The 19,446-nt window shown below is 58.5% G+C and overlaps 4 protein-coding genes across 5 annotated transcripts; 2 read left to right on the forward strand and 2 right to left on the reverse strand.

Annotated features, from left to right (window-relative positions):
• Positions 1-2,630: 2,630 nt before the first annotated feature.
• On the forward strand, positions 2,631-4,988 carry PAP29_1 (putative inactive purple acid phosphatase 29). 2 transcript variants are annotated; one of them, XM_062767021.1, is made up of 10 exons: positions 2,631-2,910; positions 2,950-2,977; positions 3,027-3,171; positions 3,207-3,550; positions 3,583-3,642; positions 3,691-3,818; positions 3,864-3,978; positions 4,016-4,129; positions 4,169-4,295; positions 4,338-4,988. In XM_062767021.1, the coding sequence occupies exons 1-10, from the start codon at positions 2,644-2,646 to the stop codon at positions 4,942-4,944; spliced, it is 1,935 nt and encodes a 644-aa protein (XP_062623006.1). In that variant the 5' UTR covers positions 2,631-2,643; the 3' UTR covers positions 4,945-4,988. The 2 variants fall into 2 exon arrangements, with proteins under 2 accessions (XP_062623006.1, XP_062623005.1); XM_062767022.1 differs by having other exon boundaries at positions 3,691-3,978.
• cfr1 (Cell fusion protein cfr1) lies at positions 4,976-6,995 on the reverse strand. The gene is made up of 5 exons (XM_062767023.1): positions 6,861-6,995; positions 6,767-6,801; positions 6,300-6,724; positions 6,193-6,252; positions 4,976-6,154 (listed from the first exon to the last, which is right to left on the reverse strand). Exons 1-5 carry the CDS (start codon positions 6,946-6,948, stop codon positions 5,032-5,034), a joined length of 1,731 nt encoding a protein of 576 aa, XP_062623007.1. The 5' UTR covers positions 6,949-6,995; the 3' UTR covers positions 4,976-5,031.
• A 1,211-nt stretch (positions 6,996-8,206) lies between these two features.
• On the forward strand, positions 8,207-18,838 carry hrp3 (Chromodomain helicase hrp3). The gene is made up of 29 exons (XM_062767024.1): positions 8,207-8,470; positions 8,788-8,913; positions 8,966-9,091; positions 9,141-9,297; positions 9,350-9,625; positions 9,666-9,763; positions 9,811-10,126; positions 10,162-10,191; positions 10,238-10,485; positions 10,534-10,767; positions 10,808-11,000; positions 11,042-11,266; positions 11,306-11,396; positions 11,445-11,814; positions 11,853-12,009; positions 12,059-12,619; positions 12,670-13,145; positions 13,197-13,320; positions 13,359-13,702; positions 13,754-13,911; positions 13,967-14,036; positions 14,092-14,163; positions 15,197-15,306; positions 15,372-15,431; positions 15,496-16,642; positions 16,691-16,783; positions 17,127-17,848; positions 18,216-18,530; positions 18,578-18,838. The coding sequence occupies exons 2-27, from the start codon at positions 8,818-8,820 to the stop codon at positions 17,361-17,363; spliced, it is 6,069 nt and encodes a 2,022-aa protein (XP_062623008.1). The 5' UTR covers positions 8,207-8,470; positions 8,788-8,817; the 3' UTR covers positions 17,364-17,848; positions 18,216-18,530; positions 18,578-18,838.
• Positions 17,453-18,691, reverse strand: LOC62_01G000582 (uncharacterized protein; the record flags this gene model as incomplete). Its single annotated transcript, XM_062767025.1, has 3 exons — positions 17,453-17,848; positions 18,216-18,530; positions 18,578-18,691. The coding sequence occupies 3 exons, from the start codon at positions 18,689-18,691 to the stop codon at positions 17,453-17,455; spliced, it is 825 nt and encodes a 274-aa protein (XP_062623009.1).
• Positions 18,839-19,446: the final 608 nt, after the last annotated feature.

Here is a 19,446-nt window from a genome sequence, read left to right on the forward strand (position 1 = left end):
ACTACCCAGCAGCCGACACCCCGACACCACCCCTCCCCCTCTGTCAACCATGACGCCGCTCTGGGCCATGTCGCTCGCCGTGACACTCGGCCTCCTTCAATGCGCCCACTCTCTATCTCCACAGCACCACGGTCCGGCTGCCCCGTCGACGACACTGACACCGGCAGAGATGCGAGGCTCCCAGTTCGCCGTCGACGCCCCAAGCACGACCTCGTTATCAGGTTCGTCGGCAACACTTGTAGGGCGTACTAACCCCCCTTCAGAGCTTCAGCAGTCCCTCAGCGGAACCGACTGTCACGCCTCGATCGTGCACGACCTATCCATCAGCTGCGGCGGTAGTGGGGGTGGAGGAAGCCGGGAGCGCATGAGGAGTGACTGTACGTCTGGCGTCGCGCGCGCCCCCACTCCATCCCCACTGAACCAGCACAGTGGCCATATCCCTCACCTTGTGCTCGTTGCAATCGGCCAATCAACGGATCCCCAAAGAGTGTCAAGGCTGGAGTGCCGTGGAGCCCACTTCCTGGTGGAGAGGGCGTGGCTCGGACAGGACCGACCCAGGCAACTGCTTGGCGTGAGTGGCGAAATCTTCCCCATCCGTGGAACAACCGCCACTGACCTTTCCAAGCGCGCTCCATCGGAGCCCTCAAGACTGGACCACCTACAATGGGTACTTAGGCTCTTCGAGTGCGTTGGCGTTGGCCAGGTGGTGTCACTTAACTCGCTAACACCTTATCAGCTCAACTGTGTCATGCTTTCACCCATGAGCGGGAGGCAGGTGAGTGATTCGCTCCGACTCAAGACCTGATGGAAGAACTGGCTCGTGAACTGTACGCAAATGCCACTCGAGAGAAGATCGCCATTCTGCGCCATCTGCAAGACCGAGAGCTTCACTTGGAAGAGCAGGGTGCGCACGTGCAACAGCTGTGGGAGAGCGCCTTACGGGTAAGGGCGGTCGCCTGACGACCTCGAGTGCTGACCCTCGTAGGCAATGGAGGACCGACATGAGGCAGTTGAAACCACGCTCATGTCTGGGTTGGCTGCCCATACCGAAACCATCACACACTTGAAACAAGTCGTCCAACTTCTCGAAAGCAGCCAAGTATCCATCCGTGATCAGATCCCAAGGGAAATCCATGATCTGGCCGAGGCAGCATCAGGCGAGCTGAAGTCCGCCATGGCGGTACTTCCCCATGTTATTCAGGCGGAAGTGAGTTGTGCGAACCTTCGAGTAACTCTGACTCTAGATCAAGGAGTTTATCGTCCACGGACTCACAGATGAGGTGGGATTCCCGTGGTTCGCTACTGATACAGAGCATTCACCATTGTTCTTGGCCGTTCGAAGGAGCTTGGAAGAGACGCTCTCAGGCGTTTCAAACTATCATCTGAGCTACATTGGGGAACGGTCAAAGCCCTTCCTCGTGAGTGGTTGTGCTTTGGTATCGCACTGACACTCAGACGTCGCTGGAATCATCGGCCATTCAAGTTCGCCATCAGTTTGAACTTGCATCACGAGTGAGTATCTGGGTTGGAAGTTGGTGCAGGGCTGATATCTTTGTAGGCTGGCGACGAGCTCCAAGCGTCGCTGGCTTCCCTTACTGGGGCGGTCCATCATCTGCTGGACCATTCTGAGGACCTCTCGGTGCGACCTGATACTCGGGTTCCAGTATCTGACCTGCCTCAGGTTGCACAGGAGGATATGCTGGTCCACTTTCAAAACCTCGGCCACTTGTCCAACGTCGTATCGGAGGGCTTAGGCAACAGTCTTACTTCATTCAACGAGACCTTAAAGACTCTCTACTTACCGACTCGTCCAAGATTCGGACTGTTGACAGGTGAGTCAACTCGTACTCCAGTCTCTGACGTGGAGGAGTCGATTGGATTATCCGCCGGCTACCCGAGGGGCTATGGGTCGCCTCAACAACCGCATCGTTATCTGCGCCAACCAGCTGGGCCATCTTCCACGCCATGAAGCTTGTCTGGCTGGGATTCAGCTGTACGGTGAGTGGACATCGTGGGGATCAAGGCTAACCAGCAGCTTTCATACTTGGTCTCTTTCTGGTGCCTTGCGAACATGAGGCTGGTCATACGACTTCGAGCTTTGATCAAGGCGGTGGCTGGACGGCTTCGAGCTTGGGCCTCGCGTCGAGTTCGTGTACCGGACCCGTCCCCAGTTCAAGGTCTTCCGCGGTTTAGTATCGAAGAACGCTCCCTGTCTGCCCTCCAGCAAAAAGCGTCGCAGGACAGGCGTCGCGCCTTCTCTGAAGCGCCACCGTAAACTTGCCGCCACTGTGGTTATTGCCACTTCACAGATGTATCCTGAGCTGTGTGTGTGTGATGTAGATGTACAACCGCTGCATGTTATGGGTAGTAACTCACACGGCTTGGCTCTCCACTCGACACTAAACACGGCTGAAGTCGCTGGCAGACAGAGACGAGTGCCAAGCGCAGAAGTTCTAATCAAGCTCGTTCTGGAACCGGCGTTAGGCTGAATAGGATACATGCACGTGTTGTCAGGCGGATTGTTAATCGCCACTCTCCAGGCATTAGCGATCTGACCAGACCGACCTCCACTTTTGGACCCACGACGTCACAACTGCATCTCACCATCTTGCCATCGACAACAAGGAGCCCTCCAGTCCTCGCATGCGTCGACAGAGCGCACATAATCAATTAAGAGTAGGCAGCCCGCGATGGGGGTACGTCAAGTCGTTCATACCCTTTGTGGTGTGCATCGCCTTGATGTCCCTCGGGCTGTCGAGCTACTCGCTCCTTCATCCCGTCCCATCGCCAGTCACGACACAGCAGCTGGGCTGGCAGTCGTGGGATGTCGTGGATATGGGTGCTGGGAACGGTAGCTCATCAAAGTCGAGCAACTCTTCTGTGGGATCTAGCATCCGTCTCGACGTCTGGGTAAGTTCCTCCCAAGGTGCAGAGCTGACGCCATCGCAGGATCCGTCCGCTGCACACACCACAGGCTGTGAGTGCACGAGATACTGCCCATGCCAACTAATGCTGACTGAAAGCAGTAACCGAGATTCGAGTGGAGCACTGTATGTTCTCACCTCATCTATTGGCAGGATACTGCACCCCCAAAAGCACGCCAGAAGAGGACAAGGCGAAGGGGAAGTGGGTTCTGGTCGACGTCGATCTCAACAAGCGGACTGGGCTATGGTGAGTAATGTTGCAGCGCTGGAAGCTCACCGCAGGTACTTGTACGTGTACTACCGGCGAACGCGGCGCCTGGACGTGCCGCTCATCTCGGACCTCCGTATCGCCACCGACGTCTCGGACGACGGGTGGACCAAGGCGCACGGCAACCTCCACTCCGGGTTGTATCCCAAGCAGGACAAGATCCATCTGTGGTACAAGCTGCAGACGCAGGACGGCCAGACCGAAGGCCTGCAGCAAGACATCATCACCGAGATTGACGTCCTCTATGGCGACGACGCGCCGTTCTACGGCTTCCACCGCGTCGACGGCGGCAAGATTGTCAACGCCAAAGCCGGCAAATACGAGAGCGTGGACCTGGTCTATCGGCGTGGGGCTCCAGGTGGGTTGGTGTCGTAGCATCGCTGACCGTAGCGCCTGTTTCCGCGCCCGAACCAAGGTTCCACTCGAACGGGACATTCAAAGTGTTGCAAAGTGAGCTAGCCCATCTAGACCTGAGGAGCTAGCTCTGACCCATGACAGTTGCCGATCTTCACTACTCCGTTGGCGAGGGCAAGTGTAAGGATACCGACAAAGACCCCTGTGTCGGTGACAAGGACACAGAGGAGTGGCTCGCCCGAGCGCTGGACGCGGAGCGGCCTGATCTGGTGGTGTGTTCGGCTGGGCATGCGTGCTGTCTTTATCTAACGACGCAGGTGTTCTCCGGCGACCAGTTGAACGGCCAGAAGACGTCATACAACGCCCGCTCCGTCCTTGCAAAGTTTGCAAAGCCTGTCATTGATCGCAAAATCCCTTGGGCGGCCGTCTTTGGTGAGAGGCTGGCACTGGGCAGGTCGGCTGACGCCAGGCAACCATGACAGCGAGATTGCCGACGACCGGGCGGAGCAGATGCGGGCCATGCAGCAGATGCCCTACTCCCTGTGTCAGTCTGGGCCAGCGGACGTGGACGGCGTCGGGAACTGTGAGTGGAAGTTGGTCGAATCTTTCGCTGACAGACAAGACGACATCAGAGTCCACTCTGGAGACAGCTCGCGCACCCACATCTTCACCCTATTCTTCCTCGACTCGCACGCGTACCAAAAGTCGCTCCTGCCATGGAAGAAGCTCGAGTACGACTATCTCAAACAGTGGGTACATGGGTGAGGTACGACATGAACTGACGCGCCTAGGACTCAGATCGACTGGTTTGTCAACGTGTCAACGAGCATCAAATCGATCGAGCGTCCTTTCAGGCCTGACGGCGGCGAGGATATCCCAACAGTGTGGGCGAAGCGGCGGTTAGGACGGCAAACCCTCCTGGCGCGTCCCAACGCCATGATGTTCTTCCACATCCCTCTGCCCGAGGCATACCTCGCTGCGGACCTCACGGAGGACAAAGCCTACGCGTCGGGCCAGCTCGACCTCGGGAGCCAGTTCGACAAGGAGGGTGCGAGCAACCACAATGGAGGCTTCTTTACCGAGGCGATCAAGCACTCTTTCGAGGTCGATGAGGGTGGAGAGAACCCTGTGACGCAGGTCAAGGTGCTCAGCCACGGCCATTGCCACATGACGGATCGCTGCCGTCGCGTCGATGGCGTCTGGATGTGCTTTGACGGCGGCTCATCCTTCTCGGGGTACGGCAAGGCCGACTTTGACCGGCGTATCAGGGTGTACCTCGTCTCTCAGTGGGGCGAGGTGATAGAGACGTATAAAAGGCTGGTAGGCGGCGACGTCGTCGACAGGCAGGTTCTCGTCGGCGAAGGTGCTGCCAGCGGCTGGGGCCAGTCACCCCAATAGATTTTTGTTGTATATTAGTGGTGAAATGCTACAACCCATAAGGATGCATCCTCTCCCTCACATCGAGAAGTGCTCTATTTCTACTCATTACTTGGTGCTTTCACCAGTGGCTGCGTCGGCAGCCTTTGCATCGGCTGCGGCATCCGTTGTCGTGGCCTCCGTCGAGGTTTCCGTCGTTGCGTCTGCTGACACATCGGTTGTCGTTGCGTTCGTTGCGGAGGCTGCCTCTGGTGAGGTCTCCTCCTTCTTTTCGGCTGACTTGTCGCCCTTGGCCGTCTCCTTGTCGGCCGCAGCTGCAGGGGCGTCTGGCCCCTCCTTGTCGTACGCTGGAGGCTCATCCTTGGGAAGTTCTGGTGCGGACGTGGCTTCCTCGCTCTCCTCCACAGCGGGTTCGTCACTCGGTTCGTCGGGTGTGAACCCCACTGGTGCTGAGACAGGGCCGTCCGTCGAGGGAGCTTGGATGTGAACGACGGGCGGCACCATGGGTGGTGAAGGCAAGGCAGGATCCGAACCATTGTTGCCACCCTTCGCGCTGCGGCTACCGCGGGAGCCACGACCAGACGATCCGTCCTGTGACGACTGAACAGGGAACTTGAACCCGCGGTCCAGCCGTCCATCAGCCTCGGGCTTTGGACTGCGCGATCTCGCGGACCCAGCAGCGTCAGCTGGGCCAGATGCCACAGGAAGCTGTGGGATACGTCGGTGCTCAAACGACTCGGTCCGCGACGACGGGGACATTGCAGGGCCGGCACTGCTCATGCGCGCAAGAGTTTCTGGGCTCGGTGATCGGATCGTGCGGTGCTCCTGCACGGGGGTGGACGGGGCGGCGAGTGGCAACGACGACCTCTTGAGGTCCGAAGGGCGACGGAATGGGGCTGGATCCGCTGACGTTGTGATCGGCGCCGAAGGAGCAGGGAGCAAGTAGTTGGCAATAGGGACGAGTCTTCTCTCCGCAGCAACTGCCAACAGCCAGGCCGGGCTGACCACTGGCATGTTGGCGTTCACCGCCTGCTCGTACGCTTCGTCAATGTGTCCGCCCCGGCCAGAGTCATCGCCTCCGACCAGGGGGGATGTGCACACGAAGTGGGTGGTCGCAAGCTGGACCGTCGGGGCTTCTCTAGCACCAATCTCTTGCAGGGACTGGCGCAGCTGGCTCAACAGCGATGGAGGCTGAACAGCTCCAAAGGTGATGTAGAGGCCGGTCAAGTTGCTGTGCTGTGAGCTAGACGTCAGGGCTTCGCAACTCACTCCATGGTGTGGGTGCGCACACGGATGAGATTGGACGTGAAGGTGCCGGCGGTGGTCTTCCTGTACGGGGTCAGCGGCCTGCTAGCCTGGTACGCGACGTTACTCACAAGACAATCTGGAACGTGTACTCCTCTCCGCTCTGAAGGCCACCAGTCTTCCACTCATGCTTCTCGTGGTCGGTGCCAACGTCAGCTCCGACGCGTCCCCAGCGCTGGCCATTGCGGTACATCTCGAGGCTGCGGAACGACGCGCTGCCGAGCACGAGGGGGTCCCACTCGAGGGCGACGCTGGTCTGGGTCACATTCTGGATCCGGAGGACGGGCTTTGCAGGGGACGCGGTGCCATAAGATTCGACGATCATGGCTTGCAGCGAGTCAAACGCATCCTGGGCGGCACTTTCAGCCTCGAGGTCGCGAGACACAGTGATAGTAAGGATCGAGCCGGGGCCGAGGGGCGGGTCGTTGGGCGAGGGCGTGGGGAGGAGTAAGGACGGGAACTCGAGCAGATGGGCATTGGGGCCGAGCAGGATGGCCTGGAGAGTCAGATATGACGGACATGTAGGTCGACCACTTACCATTCCCGCATCGAGCTTGCCCAAGGTGAAGGTGACTGGGGTCGGCATGTCAGCCAAGCACAAATATGGCAGACGCGTCGATGTTGTGACTTACACTTCTCCATCTTTGTCTTTGACGACGCCATTTGGATGGGCAGAGGCTTTTGCGTCGTCGTCACAGACGTTGCAGACGTGTCGACCATGAGCAATGTCGAGTTGCTCCCTTGGCTGTGCGGTGCGAGGGGGGCAGTGATGAGCGATGAGCGACGACGACGAGATGTCACTGACCGCTTCACGACACGGACCCACCACTCACTCAACGCGGCGGCACGCCAGCTGGGACGTGTCCTGTCACGTGACTTGCTTCCCCCACCCACCCAACGCACCCACTTGGCGAAACGTAGAGGGAGGGTCGTCAATGCACGACCACCACTCTGCCAGTGAAAGACTTTGGATTCAGGTGTTGCAACTTTGCATACTCATACTCTGATGCATCGGCACATTCACGACCGAGATTATACGACGCGTACCTTGGATTTGCAAGCTCCAACCAGCTGGGAACCAGCACAGCTCTACTGAGTACTGTGCCCCCTAGCCAGCCAGCTCTTTGGCCGTTGGGTGGCGAGCCTCCCTCCTGGCGTGTTTCTCCTTTCCACTACTGCAAGGCCTGGAACGACAAACATCCTGCCCTCACAACGCTCGCTCACTCTACATCTTGCATAAGTCAATCCCCCCTGCTCACTTCGTCGTTACCCCAACAGTCAGAACTCACAGGGCCAACCCCTCGCCACCGCACACCCTGTCGCCCCTCACCCACCTACCTCCACTCTGCTCCCCATCAGTCAGCCAGCCGGTGTCACCACCCCCCTTCTCCCCGCCACCGAGGACAGTCAGTGGCGCCGAGGTCAGCACGGCTGCAGTCACCGCCACGCTCGCTCTCGAGGGCTTGCGAGGATGACGCGGCTGGGTCTGGGGACCGGTTAAGTCTGTGCGGCCTCTCCGGGTATGATCGGAAGCATCTTGGGTGACCGGCCACGGGTTCCGATGCTGGCGAGCGTGGAGACCAAGTGGCGACCAGAGTCTGTTGGGCGGTCCGGAGCTGCTGCTGATGTCGTTGAGTGCCTTGCATGTTGCTAATGCATATGCGAGTGGTCGACTTTGTATGAGGAAAACGTAGAATGAAAATGGGCCAAGGTGGGGACTGGTGTAGGCTGGCTGGGGTGACCCGGCGGTGGACCGGGGTCAAATGGTGGCGGGTACGCGGCGGCACGCGTTGACGACGAGCGCAACGGCGCTGGCTGGCTGGGCCCTTACAAAGTCGCTCGCTCGCTGGGGTGCCACCCGCGCCCGCTGTCCGCGCTGCCCCCGCTCGCTGCCCCCGTTGCCCACGCTCACCCACCAAAGGAAAGGGTCGGGGCGCACGTCGTCGGCATCCCGCTCGCTCGCAGCATCCACTCCATTTCACACCCACCTCGGTGCCAGCAAGCATAGCATCAAACTCACCTTGTGCATTGTAAAGAGTCTCTTCGTCAACGTCGCTGGGACCATCCACCACCCAAACCGCCCGACACCGGTCAGCACTCTAGACACCCGTGTCACCCACCCAATCCGACGCCGACGTCGGACGACCCACCCGCCTGGCGGCCACCACCTCCCCCCACCGACACAAAACCTGCGTAGTACCACCATCCAGCTCGCCATCATTGCCAGCCGTCGAGGACACAGGTACGTTTCATTCGTCTGGAATCCAGCTCCGTGTCCATCTGCATATCTCGGCCATTTAAACAAAGAGTCGCAAAAGTGTCACCTCGGGGTGGATTGAGTTCACACCTGGTGGGGAGGAAGACGGGGGGAGCGAGAACCTTCCCTCAGTCGACGGCGCAGGTCTATTGTCAGGCCGAGGACGTCGTCAAAGACACTCCTGCGCGTCATTCTCGACTGGAGCAAGTCGAAAACAAGGTTGAGAGAGAGTGGATTAAATGAAAAGAGGTTACAACATACCCATCTTTTCCAAGACGCGTCTCGGTGCTGATCGGCTACAGGTAACACCTTCCCCCATCGACACCGCAACCATGCAGTCTGAGGAGTCATCCCCAGAACCGCCGCAGAGGGGGTCTCCCGGCCACGTCTCTGCAGCTACTGGCAACAATGGAGGTAGCGCTCTGCCAGTAAGTACCTGCATGGGACCCCACTCTGGGTCTGGCACTGATCGGTTTGAAGGCACCGCGGCAGATCATCCTCAAGCCTCCACGCCCCGCATCCGATGACGACCTCACTCCCGAGCCATCTGACGACGACGCGGACGAGGAAGGCGAGGACGAGGTAGACATGGACAGTGAAGCACCTGTAAGTGTCCAGGCACGTCTGACGCAACACTCGGGCTGACCCTTCTAAGGCCACGGGTCTCGTCTCGAGAAACGACAGCGACTCTGAGCAGGACGAGGAGTCGGAGGACGACTTCGACGATGACGATGGTGACGGCGATGACGACCCAGATTTTGGCGACCAGCCGAAGAAAAAGGCTGTCAAGCTGCCCAAAGTCGTCAAGAAGCGTGAGTAGAGAGAGTCCCAAGCATCATATTAGGCTTCATACTGATCCATCAGCCGCTCCCACTGTCTTCCCCTCCAAGCGCCCTCAGTCTGACTCGTCGGACGAGGACTACGCAACCAAGTCGCACAAGAAGAAGTTCTTCCAGCGCTCGGGTGCCAACTCTCGCGGCACCGCGACGCCTGACACGACCTTTGGCGACTCGGACACGGGGTCTTGGCGCCGAGGAGCTGCCCGCAAGGTTGTCACCTACAACGAGGCGAGCGTGGACTATGGCCTGGACAGCGAGGGCGACGAGGACGTCATGTACTATGACAAGGAGGCTCCATTGAGTAAGTTACTGTTTGCAAGACAGGTGTATTGACGCACCAGTTGAGAACGGAACAGCCGATGAAATCGACCTCGTGCTCTCTCACAGCCGCGATGAGGAGCATGCAGGCGATGAGAAGGACAACCCTCACACCAATCTGGTACGTTTCGCGTTGTCGTCCGGAGAATGTTTTTCTAACCCTGTTAGCGATTCCACATCAAGTGGAAGGAGTACAGCCATATCCACAACACCGACGAGATGTACGCCTTCCTCAAGGGCTACAAGGGCTTCAAGAAGGTGGAAAACTACATCCAGAAGGTTTGGCAGGTCGAGCAGGCCTACCATCACCCTGCCCCAGATGCCAAGTGGAAGCCCACTCGCGAGGACCTGGAGCAGTACGAGATCGATCGCGAACGAGTGCGTGAGCTCCAGGACAGCTATAAGACCGTGGAGCGTATCGTTGGTGAGAGGGACGACAAGCGTGATGGCGAGCGCACGACGCAGTTCTTGGTCAAGTGGACCAGTGAGTTCTTAAAGCAAGCGCGTCACTGACGTCAGACCTGCAGTATGCCGAGTGCACCTGGGAGAGTACGTGTCACTGACGTTGAGGTGACGGCCGCTGACGGGTGACCAGAGTATGACGATATCAAGGACCAGGCTCAGGAAGCCATTGCCGCCTTCCACGCACGGGAGGCTCGCCCAACTGTCCCAGCGCGCTCGGCTTCGTACCCAGTGCACGGTCGTCCAGCATACCAGAAGATTGCCGAGGACCCCGAGTACTTGCACGTTGGCGGCGCTCTCAAGCCTTTCCAGCTCACTGGGCTGAACTGGCTTGCTTATCGCTGGTCGCAGGGTGGGCACGGTGCCATGCTTGCAGACGAGGTACGTGCTGCTGCTTCTTGAACTGGACAGGACCTAATAGTCAAACAGATGGGCCTCGGCAAGACTGTCCAGTCAGTCAGTTTCCTGTCGTACTTGTTCCACACCCAGCGGCAGTACGGCCCATTCCTTGTCGTCGTTCCTCTGTCTACAATCAACGCTTGGCAGATGCAGTTCAACACATGGGCCCCCGATCTCAATGTCATCGTCTACATGGGCTCTGCTGCTTCCAGGGATAAAATTCGTGAAACCGAGTTTGGACCACCAAAGAACCTCAAGTTCAACGTGCGTAATGCCACGCGAGATGCTCGGTTCTAACAATCAGGTTCTCCTCACCACATATGAGTTTATCCTGAAGGACCGCCAGGACCTCCAGCAGATCAAGTGGCAGGTCCTCGAGGTCGATGAAGCCCATCGCCTCAAGAACAGCGACGCGCAGCTCTACGAGGCGCTGTCAAGCTTCTCCACGGGCTTCAGGCTGTTGATCACAGGCACGCCCCTCCAAAACAACGTCAAGGGTGAGTTGATCGACTAAGGCCCTGGTGACTAACCCCTCCAGAACTTTTGGCGCTCCTCCATTTCGTGGAGCCAGAGCAGTTCGAGTTGGCCAATGACTTTGAGCTCGGTGATGCCGAGCAGGAGGGCAAGATCAAGGCCCTGAACAGCCAGCTCGAGACCCTAATGCTGCGTCGTTTGAAGAAGGACGTGGTCAAGGAGCTGCCCACCAAGTCCGAGTCCATTCTCCGTGTGGAGATGTCGGGTTTGCAGCAACACTATTACAAGAGTGAGCTCGAGTGGTGGGAGCCTTTGGCTGACAATGTAGACATCCTTACCAAGAACTTCGCCGTCCTCAGCAAGGGTGGCACCCAGAACGTGTCGCTCATGAATGTGGCCATGGAGTTGAAGAAGGCGGCGTAAGTTAACCTTACACACTGGAGTTTTCACCCGCGCTAACCGCCCAGCAATCACCCATACCTGTTCGACGGAGCAGAGGACCGGAACAAGCCTCTTCACGAGCAGCTCCGTGGTCTTGTCATGAACAGTGGCAAGATGGTCCTCCTGGACAAGCTCCTTGCTCGACTGAAAGCCGATGGCCACCGTGTCCTCATCTTCAGTCAGATGGTCAGGCTACTCGACATCATTTCCGACTACATGATGGCACGCGGCTATGTTCACCAGCGTCTGGATGGTACAGTCCCAAGTGACGTGCGAAAGAAGAGTATCGAGCACTTCAACGCCCCTGGATCACCCGACTTTGCATTCCTTCTGTCGACGCGTGCTGGTGGATTGGGCATCAACCTCGAGACGGCGGACACGGTCATCATCTTTGACGTGAGTCTCGTCTCCTACGGGCATCCGCTGACATGCAGAGCGACTACAACCCTCAAAACGATCTCCAGGCAATGGCGCGCGCTCACCGAATTGGACAAACGCGCCACGTCAACATCTACAGATTCGTGACCAAGGGCACCATCGAGGAAGATATTCTTGAGCGTGCCAAGCGCAAAATGATTCTCGAGTATGCCAGTGCGTATTAGTAGCTGCAGAGTCCAAAAACTGTATGCTGACGAAGTAGTCATCAACCAAACGGACACGAGCGGTGGTCACATCAACGGTACCTCCACCCCCAAGGACAAGAGCGGTGACTTCTCTAAGGAGGAGCTCGCTGCCATTCTCAAGTTCGGTGCAAGGTCAATGTTCCAGGCCGATGAGGCTGCTCAGAACCAGAAGCTCGACGCCATGGATCTGGACGACATTCTCACCAAGGCCGACAACTTCGACACCGAGGCAACTGCCGCACCAGCGGGTACCTCGTCTGGTGGTGAAGCTTTCTTGGCACAGTTTGCTGCCATTCAAGATGTCAAGAACGACCTTGATGACCTCAGCTGGGACGACATTATCCCCGTCGAGGAGCGAGTCAAGCTGGACGAGGAGGAGAGCCGGGCTCTGCAGGCCGAGGAGCTGGGCTCTCGCAAGCGTGCCGCGGCGCGTGCCCCTGGTGCCTATGAAGGCATGGACGAGGCCGACCCGGACCTCGATGCCGAGCGTGGAAGCAAGGCCGCTTCACCTGCAGAGAAGAAGGCCAAGATTTCTGGGCCAAGGAAGAGCAATGCGCAGCGGGCCATTGAACTCAAGGGTAAGTTGGGAAGGACTATAGAGATCAACAGAAAGCTGACACGCTCGTAGATCGTGACCTGCGCGTGCTCATCCGTGGGTTACAGAAATGGGGCCCAATCCGCACCCGCTATGACACCATTGTCGACGAGGCCAAGCTGTCGGCAAAGAACCGCGTCGTGGTTATCCAGACGTGTGACGAGATTCTGGCCCAAGCTGAGGAGGCTGTCGCTGCCCACAAAGCCGAACTTCGGGGCATGCAGGAGCGAGGTGAGGTAATCTCATCCTCCCTTCGCCAGAAGGCCATTCTCTTCTCCTTCCGGGGCATCCAGGGCATCAACGCCGAAACTGTTGTTGCACGCCACTACGAACTGAAGGCCCTTGTCGAACATTTCAAGCGGGTTGAGGATCCCGACAACTACGCGATCCCCCATGACAACCTCAAGCCAACAATGAACTGGTCCGTGGAGTGGGGTGCAATCCACGACTCCAAGCTTCTTGTCGGTGTCTGGAAGTATGGCTTTGGCGCCTGGGACCAGATCAAGGCGGTGAGTTGTGTCGGGGTGAACAGCGAAGAACACCACGTCTGACGTGTACAGGACCCTGCGCTCCAGCTCGCAGACATGATCTTCCTTGAAGATCCCAAGGTCGTCAAGGACCCCAGTGCCCCGAAAGCGGGTATCCCGGGACCCATACATCTCGTTCGCCGCGGTGACTACCTCTGTGAGTTGATGCCCTGGCTTCCAGCTGCTAACAGTCAGGTGGTTTGATCCGCGAATATGAGGAGAACCGCCGTATGCTCATCGAGCAACAGGCGGTCATTGAGAGCATGCCGGTCAAGGAGGGCTTTGGATACGACCACCCGCCATTGCCAGTGCCTTCAGGCTTTGCTCCGAGCACCAGCTCGACTCGCGCTGCACCAGCTTCTCGTTCTGGCGGTGGTGGGGCCAGTGCGTCTGCGGCGGCGGCTGCTGCTGCTGCTGCTGGTGACAAGGGCAAGAGAAGAAAGACTCCGGAGTACACGGATTCGGAGGACGAGGAGAGTTACGAGTCGATGGACGAGGATGCCGTCAAAGAGGCCCTTCGTCCAGCCAAGAAGCATTTGGTATGTTGGCTGCCATCACCGATACTGCGAAACCTTGCTGATAATTCGCAGAAAAAGCTCAAGTCTGGTACCGAGCATCTCAGCCGCGAGGAGAAGATTGCCGCTCTCAAGGAATGTGTGGCAGGCATCGGCTCTCGAATCGACGAAATCGTGACGGAGAAGACGGCACTTGGCCAGGATGGTTCCAAGTGGCGCAAGCACTGCTGGGTGTGAGTACGGCCTGCCTCGTAGTTCTCTCAGTGATGTTTTCTGACACGTATTCAGCTTTGCCAGTTTCTTCTGGCCAAGACAAGGCGTCAACTACGCCAAACTCATGGACATCCATTCAAAGCTTGTGAGTTTTTCGGCTTGCCAATCGTCACCGAACGACAGCTAACCAGTATTTCCAGGGAGCTCAAGGAAAGGAGTCAAGTCCGGCGCCCAAAAAGGCAAAGGCGAAGCGCAAGGGAGACGGTAGTGACGTGGGCACGAAGAAGAAGGTAAAGGTTGAAGATTAGATCAAAGTATGGTAGGGAGGGCCGAAACAGGTCGAGGCTCTTCTGTTGGCCACCGTTAGCTTTGTTTTCCATTTCTTATTGGTCTCGTCTGCGACGCTTGGCTACTACACATGTATGCAACAGCGCGTTTATGATGACTAGAGGCTACATGGAAGGACATGTTGCTATGTGTGCCATGTGGTGCGCCGCCTTTTTACCCTGACTGTTAGAATTGTTAATGGGCGATCCCGCGTCGTCGAGGGGGGGAGCCTAAGTAGTAATACGGCCTTGTCCGCGGCGGTTTACAAGTAGGCCGAGGCCCCGATTCCTATTATTGGCGCGATTTGCTCATTTGCTGCGGTGTGAGTCACAACACAAAGCACACTAACCGACAACTGGCACACACACCAAGTGGCCCATCGCGACTTCGCGACCAAGTTGCTCAGGTAGCAACCACCACATCTCATTGCAGAGTCCACTCATCGGCTACTCTGCCATCACGCATCACATCCCCACCCCAGCCAATGAGCTCAAACTCGGCACATGGCCCTTCACCTGGTGCCGCCGCCGCCGCTGCCTCGACAGCGTCGTCCTCGGCATCCAACCACGCCGCTGCCGCCGCCGCTTCGGCAAGCGGTGCACGCCGAGTCAAAGGCAAACGAACACGGACTGGTGAGCAGACAGCCATCAACAACCATCGTCAACAACACTGACACGCCCATCAGGCTGTCTGACATGCAGGGCACGAAAGGTAAGATCTTGCTTGGGCCAGTGCAGATAAGAGCACTGGCTCGTCTTCATCAGACCCGATCGCTTATCGATTGTACAGGTTAAATGCGATGAGGCGCCCGGGACCTGTGCCAACTGCGAGCGTGTCCTCCTTGCCTGCCGCTGGCCTGCAGTGCGCGACGTCTTTGACGAGCGCGGAGGCTCCGTGTCAGTCAAGCAAGAGGCGCCTGAACCGTACCCATCTTCATCGAGTAGGTATCGCGGATGTCATGTTTGCTAACGCCTCTAGCCGGACCCGTTCGCCGCAACCGCTATGCTGCATGTGTCGCGTGCCGCGTTGCGCGGAGCGTGTGCTCTCAGGATCGGCCGTCGTGCACGCGATGCACAGAAACGGGGACGGTATGCAAGTACCATCCTGAACGGGGAGCGTCGATGCATTCGATCCACTCGGGAGCAACCCCCAGCAGTACCGAGGAGTCACCGACCGACGACCCCGGACTGTCACGGACCAACAGTATACCCTCGTGAGTCGAGATCTGGTTCAGTGCCCACCTCGGATGTCGGAACGCTAGCGACTGACATAAACAGGCTGCACGGAATCCCGCGACCGGTGCTCGACCGGCATCTCGAGGCCTTCTTCACGTACGTCTACCCGATCCAAGCGAACGCCATTGTCCATCGCGGAACACTGCTACGAGACGTTGCCGACGGACGCGTAGCACGCAAGGTCATTCTGGCCATCTGCGCTGTCGCCGCGCGGTTTGTGTCACCGCCCACCACGTCTACACCGCCCGGTGCACCGCCTCCGCCGTTAGCGGGTAGCGTCGCCGCCCAGGCCTGGGGGACCGAGTCCAAGGCTGCCCTTATGGAGGACGACATGAGCCTTGACAACGTGACCACCGCCCTCATCCTCGCCAAGCATGAGATCAACTCCGGCCGCTTCGGCCGTGGCTTTGTCCTGGCGGCTGTGGCGACCCGCACAGCACTGGCGCTTGGCCTCCATCGCGAGCTCCCTCCCGACGACCCCGCATCGGTAACTGAGCGCGAAACGCGACGACGGCTCATGTGGGGCTGCTACTCGCTGGACAGAATGATGTCAACAGGCGTGGCAGAGTTCCTTGCGGTTCCAGCAAGGAGCATGAGCATCCGCTTGCCCTGTGACGATCAGCAGTACCAGTTCGCCATACCGACCGAGGTACCTGTCCCCGCTATTGAAACAGAGGGCGAAGGGGAAGCGCTGCAGGAGCGCTACAACGATGTCGGTATCCTCGGTCATCATCTCAGGCTGCAGGGTATCCGGGCGATTGTCTTGCGCAGCTCAAGGAACAGAAACGCCGCGGTCGACCTGCCACCATGGGAGCCAGGATCAACATTCGCTGTGGCGGAACGCAAGCTCAATGCGTGGCGGGCCTCGCTTCCACCTCAGTTCCAGCTCGAACGAGAGACAATCTACGCACGGCATTATCAGAATCAGCTCACGCCACTCGTGATGCTTCATGTCTGGTACGAGATCAACCATGCCGAATTGTACCGCCTCGCGATGCCTGGCTTCCCGGAATCACTCGAGCCTGGGATCGCTGCGGCCGCGCCTCCAGGATGGATCGAGACAACTCGTGACGCCTGCTACGCCCATGCGCAGATGGTGGCCAGGACGATCCGACACGTCTGCAGCATTGTTGACCAGGACACGTTACTCTTCGGTGACAATGCCCTTCCAATCTGCGTCCTAGAAAGCGTGCGCATACGTCTTCAGCATGCTTTCATTCTCCCGCCCGCCCCGCAGGCGGCAGAGCTTGCAGAGCTTAGCGCAGACATCGAGATCATGGATGCCTTCCTTATGAGGATGGCTGTTCACTTCAGACAAGCAAAGTGGCTCGTAAGTGCTGTATCCGCCTCGAACTCGTGTGTGTGAGCTCACACCCACTCAGCTCACGGAGATGCGGCGCATGTTGAGACGCCATGGCATGGACCCAGTGAATGGCATGGGATCAGGCGAGACCTCTGGTGCTGCCAGCCCAGGAGCCACGGACCCTTGGTCAAGACGAGTTCGCCTCATCCGCAACAACCCACCACATCGTCCAGCTCCGCCACAGCAACAGGCGTACCTTGCTCCGCCCAATCAATCCATGGGTCCACCGCAATCCACTGGCCGTGGAGTGCAACAGTCGAACGTAAGCACAACGATACGTGTGCCGATACTTCACGCTAACTACAAACAGGCCGATGCCTTTGGCTTCACTGAGACGACGTACAACATGACAGAGTGGAACACGGCCCCGCTCGAAGTCAACCACGAGGACGTCAATGCCATCTTGGGGCAGTTTGAACAGACGCAGACGGGAACGGGTGGCATGGGGTCATTCCTCGCCACGTTTGCCGACTGGGTGGCCACGGGCTACGATCCGAGTGTCAACATGACCAGCGACCAAGCGACCTTTGGCTCGTCCGGAATCTAACATAGAATAGAAGCCATCGCTGAGCGCGGCACAGGCTGAGGCACTATTTGATACAATGAATATATAATATGTTGTCCACACGCTCGCGCCTACGAGCTGCTACCCTCGCCAGTGCCCGAGTTGCTGCCCTCGCGGTAGGCGGCAAAGACCTCGTCCCAGGCCTTCTTGCCGCCCGACTCGATCACGTCGCCGTGGCAGGGAATGATGAGGTCAAACTTGGCGGCGAAGATGGGCGCGAGCTGCTTGATGCCGAGCTCCTTGTCCTTGATGACGTCGTTGGCGAACCGCGAGTGGAGGATACCGCCCGGGCTGAGCGAGTGGCCGCCGCCGAGCAGACGAATCCAGTACGGCAGCCCGCCGGCGCGCGAGTACTGCTCCGTCGCGGGGAGGTTGAAGAGCAGGTCGGCCTCGAGGAGGGTGCCGGAGGGGTGGTGGATCGCAGCGAGCTCGTCGTTGACGTGCGCCGAGACGTTGACGAGGGTGATCTGGGCACAAGTCAGTTGGTAGTCACTTGATGATGCTACACATGAACGAGCTCTCGTCCAAGACGACCACGGATCCTGCGCTCCCCTCGAGCCCTTCCGACACAAGACCGGGCTGTCATCCAAGGTGACCATCGGTCCGGCGCGTCCACATCTCATACACGTACACCGATGCCACCAACCACGAATTCAAACAGCTCGGCGGCAAGGTCAAGTGGCCCGTCACCCCGGACGGCGAGCACGGAAACATGAAGGCAGGCAGTTCCCGACGCACGGCCGATCGACGTGTCCAACACTTTCAACCAACACTTTCAACCCCGCTCTCCGCCCCCCTACCCCACAAACCGAAGCCTTGTTGTCAAGCACGCACCTCGTCCTCAAAGCCATACTTCTTGTCCTCGCCACCGGCACGGAAGAGGCCAGCCCACTTGACCTCGGGCTTCTGGTGGCCGAAGCGCTTGACGCCAATCGCCTGCGCGTCGGGGAACTGCTCGGCCCAGGCCTTGATGTTCATTCCGTGCTCGCCGTCCGGGGTGACGAGCCACTTGACCTTGCCGCCGAGCTTCTTGAGGGCCTCGTCGGTAGCGTTGGTGTAAGGGTGCGAGACGTAGACGAAGATGTCCTCGCCGTTCTGGAGACGGATGGCGGTCGAGCGTCCGCCGATCGGGACCCAGCCGAAGCGCGCCTGAATATGGTGTTAGATTATTCTAATGCCTGGGATGTGCTACGCACAAAGGGGATGCTGAAGGTGAGCAGGCCGGGGACGACCTCGCGAATCACGAGGTTGGCATCGCGAGGGTCGGAGGAACCGGAAGCGAGCTGGTCGAAGGGCGTGCTGCTGGCCATTGTTGCGAAGAAACGGTGTGCGAGTGGCGACTTTGAAGAGAGGGATAGAGGGTTGTAACGACGAAGGGCAATGTTCATGAGAAGAGATCTCGTGTGTTAATCGAGGAGGCGCGAGGTGTTTGCGCTACACCGAAGGCAGAAATCGAGGCGACAGGCCGATGATGACATTGCGGCCCGCGAAGAACCGGTGATTGATCAGTGTGACGTTGTGGCGGACACGTGGTACACGTGTGGCCTGCATGGGAGTCGCATGGATAGCTTTAACCGTCCCCCCATTTTATGCAGACGGAAATGGCGCCAAAGCCGTCAAGTGTGGGCGGGTTCAACAAATGGTGGGGGGATTTGGCCCAAACCTCGTGATCAATGACATACAAGTCCCGGTTGGAACTTCTAGCCGGCAAGTAATTGGGTGGTGGGAAGAGATGGGCCTCGGGGGAGAGGGCACAAGAGTGGAAGTCGTCCGCCAGGCGGCCAGGAAACAGGCGAGAGAACAGCAGAGATACACGCGAATCGGCGCACAGGACGCCCGTGGCACGCTATGGTCCGCGGGGTAAAGCGGGTGAACGGGGCGAGCTCTCCTCCCCAACTAGGCGAGCAGACTAATCACCAAGCTGGGAGCGGAATGGACCTATTGGAGCTCGGCTATCATAGGAGTTAATGAGTCTCCCCCCGCAAGACGCAAGCCAGCTCGTGCCAGAAACTCGGGCGGGCGGAAGCAGAGACTGGCTGGCCCTCTTGGTCCGCATTGGTTCGTG

The sequence above is a fragment of the Vanrija pseudolonga genome, chromosome 1 (assembly GCF_020906515.1).
Source record: "Vanrija pseudolonga chromosome 1, complete sequence".
In the NCBI taxonomy this organism is placed as follows: Eukaryota; Fungi; Basidiomycota; class Tremellomycetes; order Trichosporonales; family Trichosporonaceae; genus Vanrija; species Vanrija pseudolonga.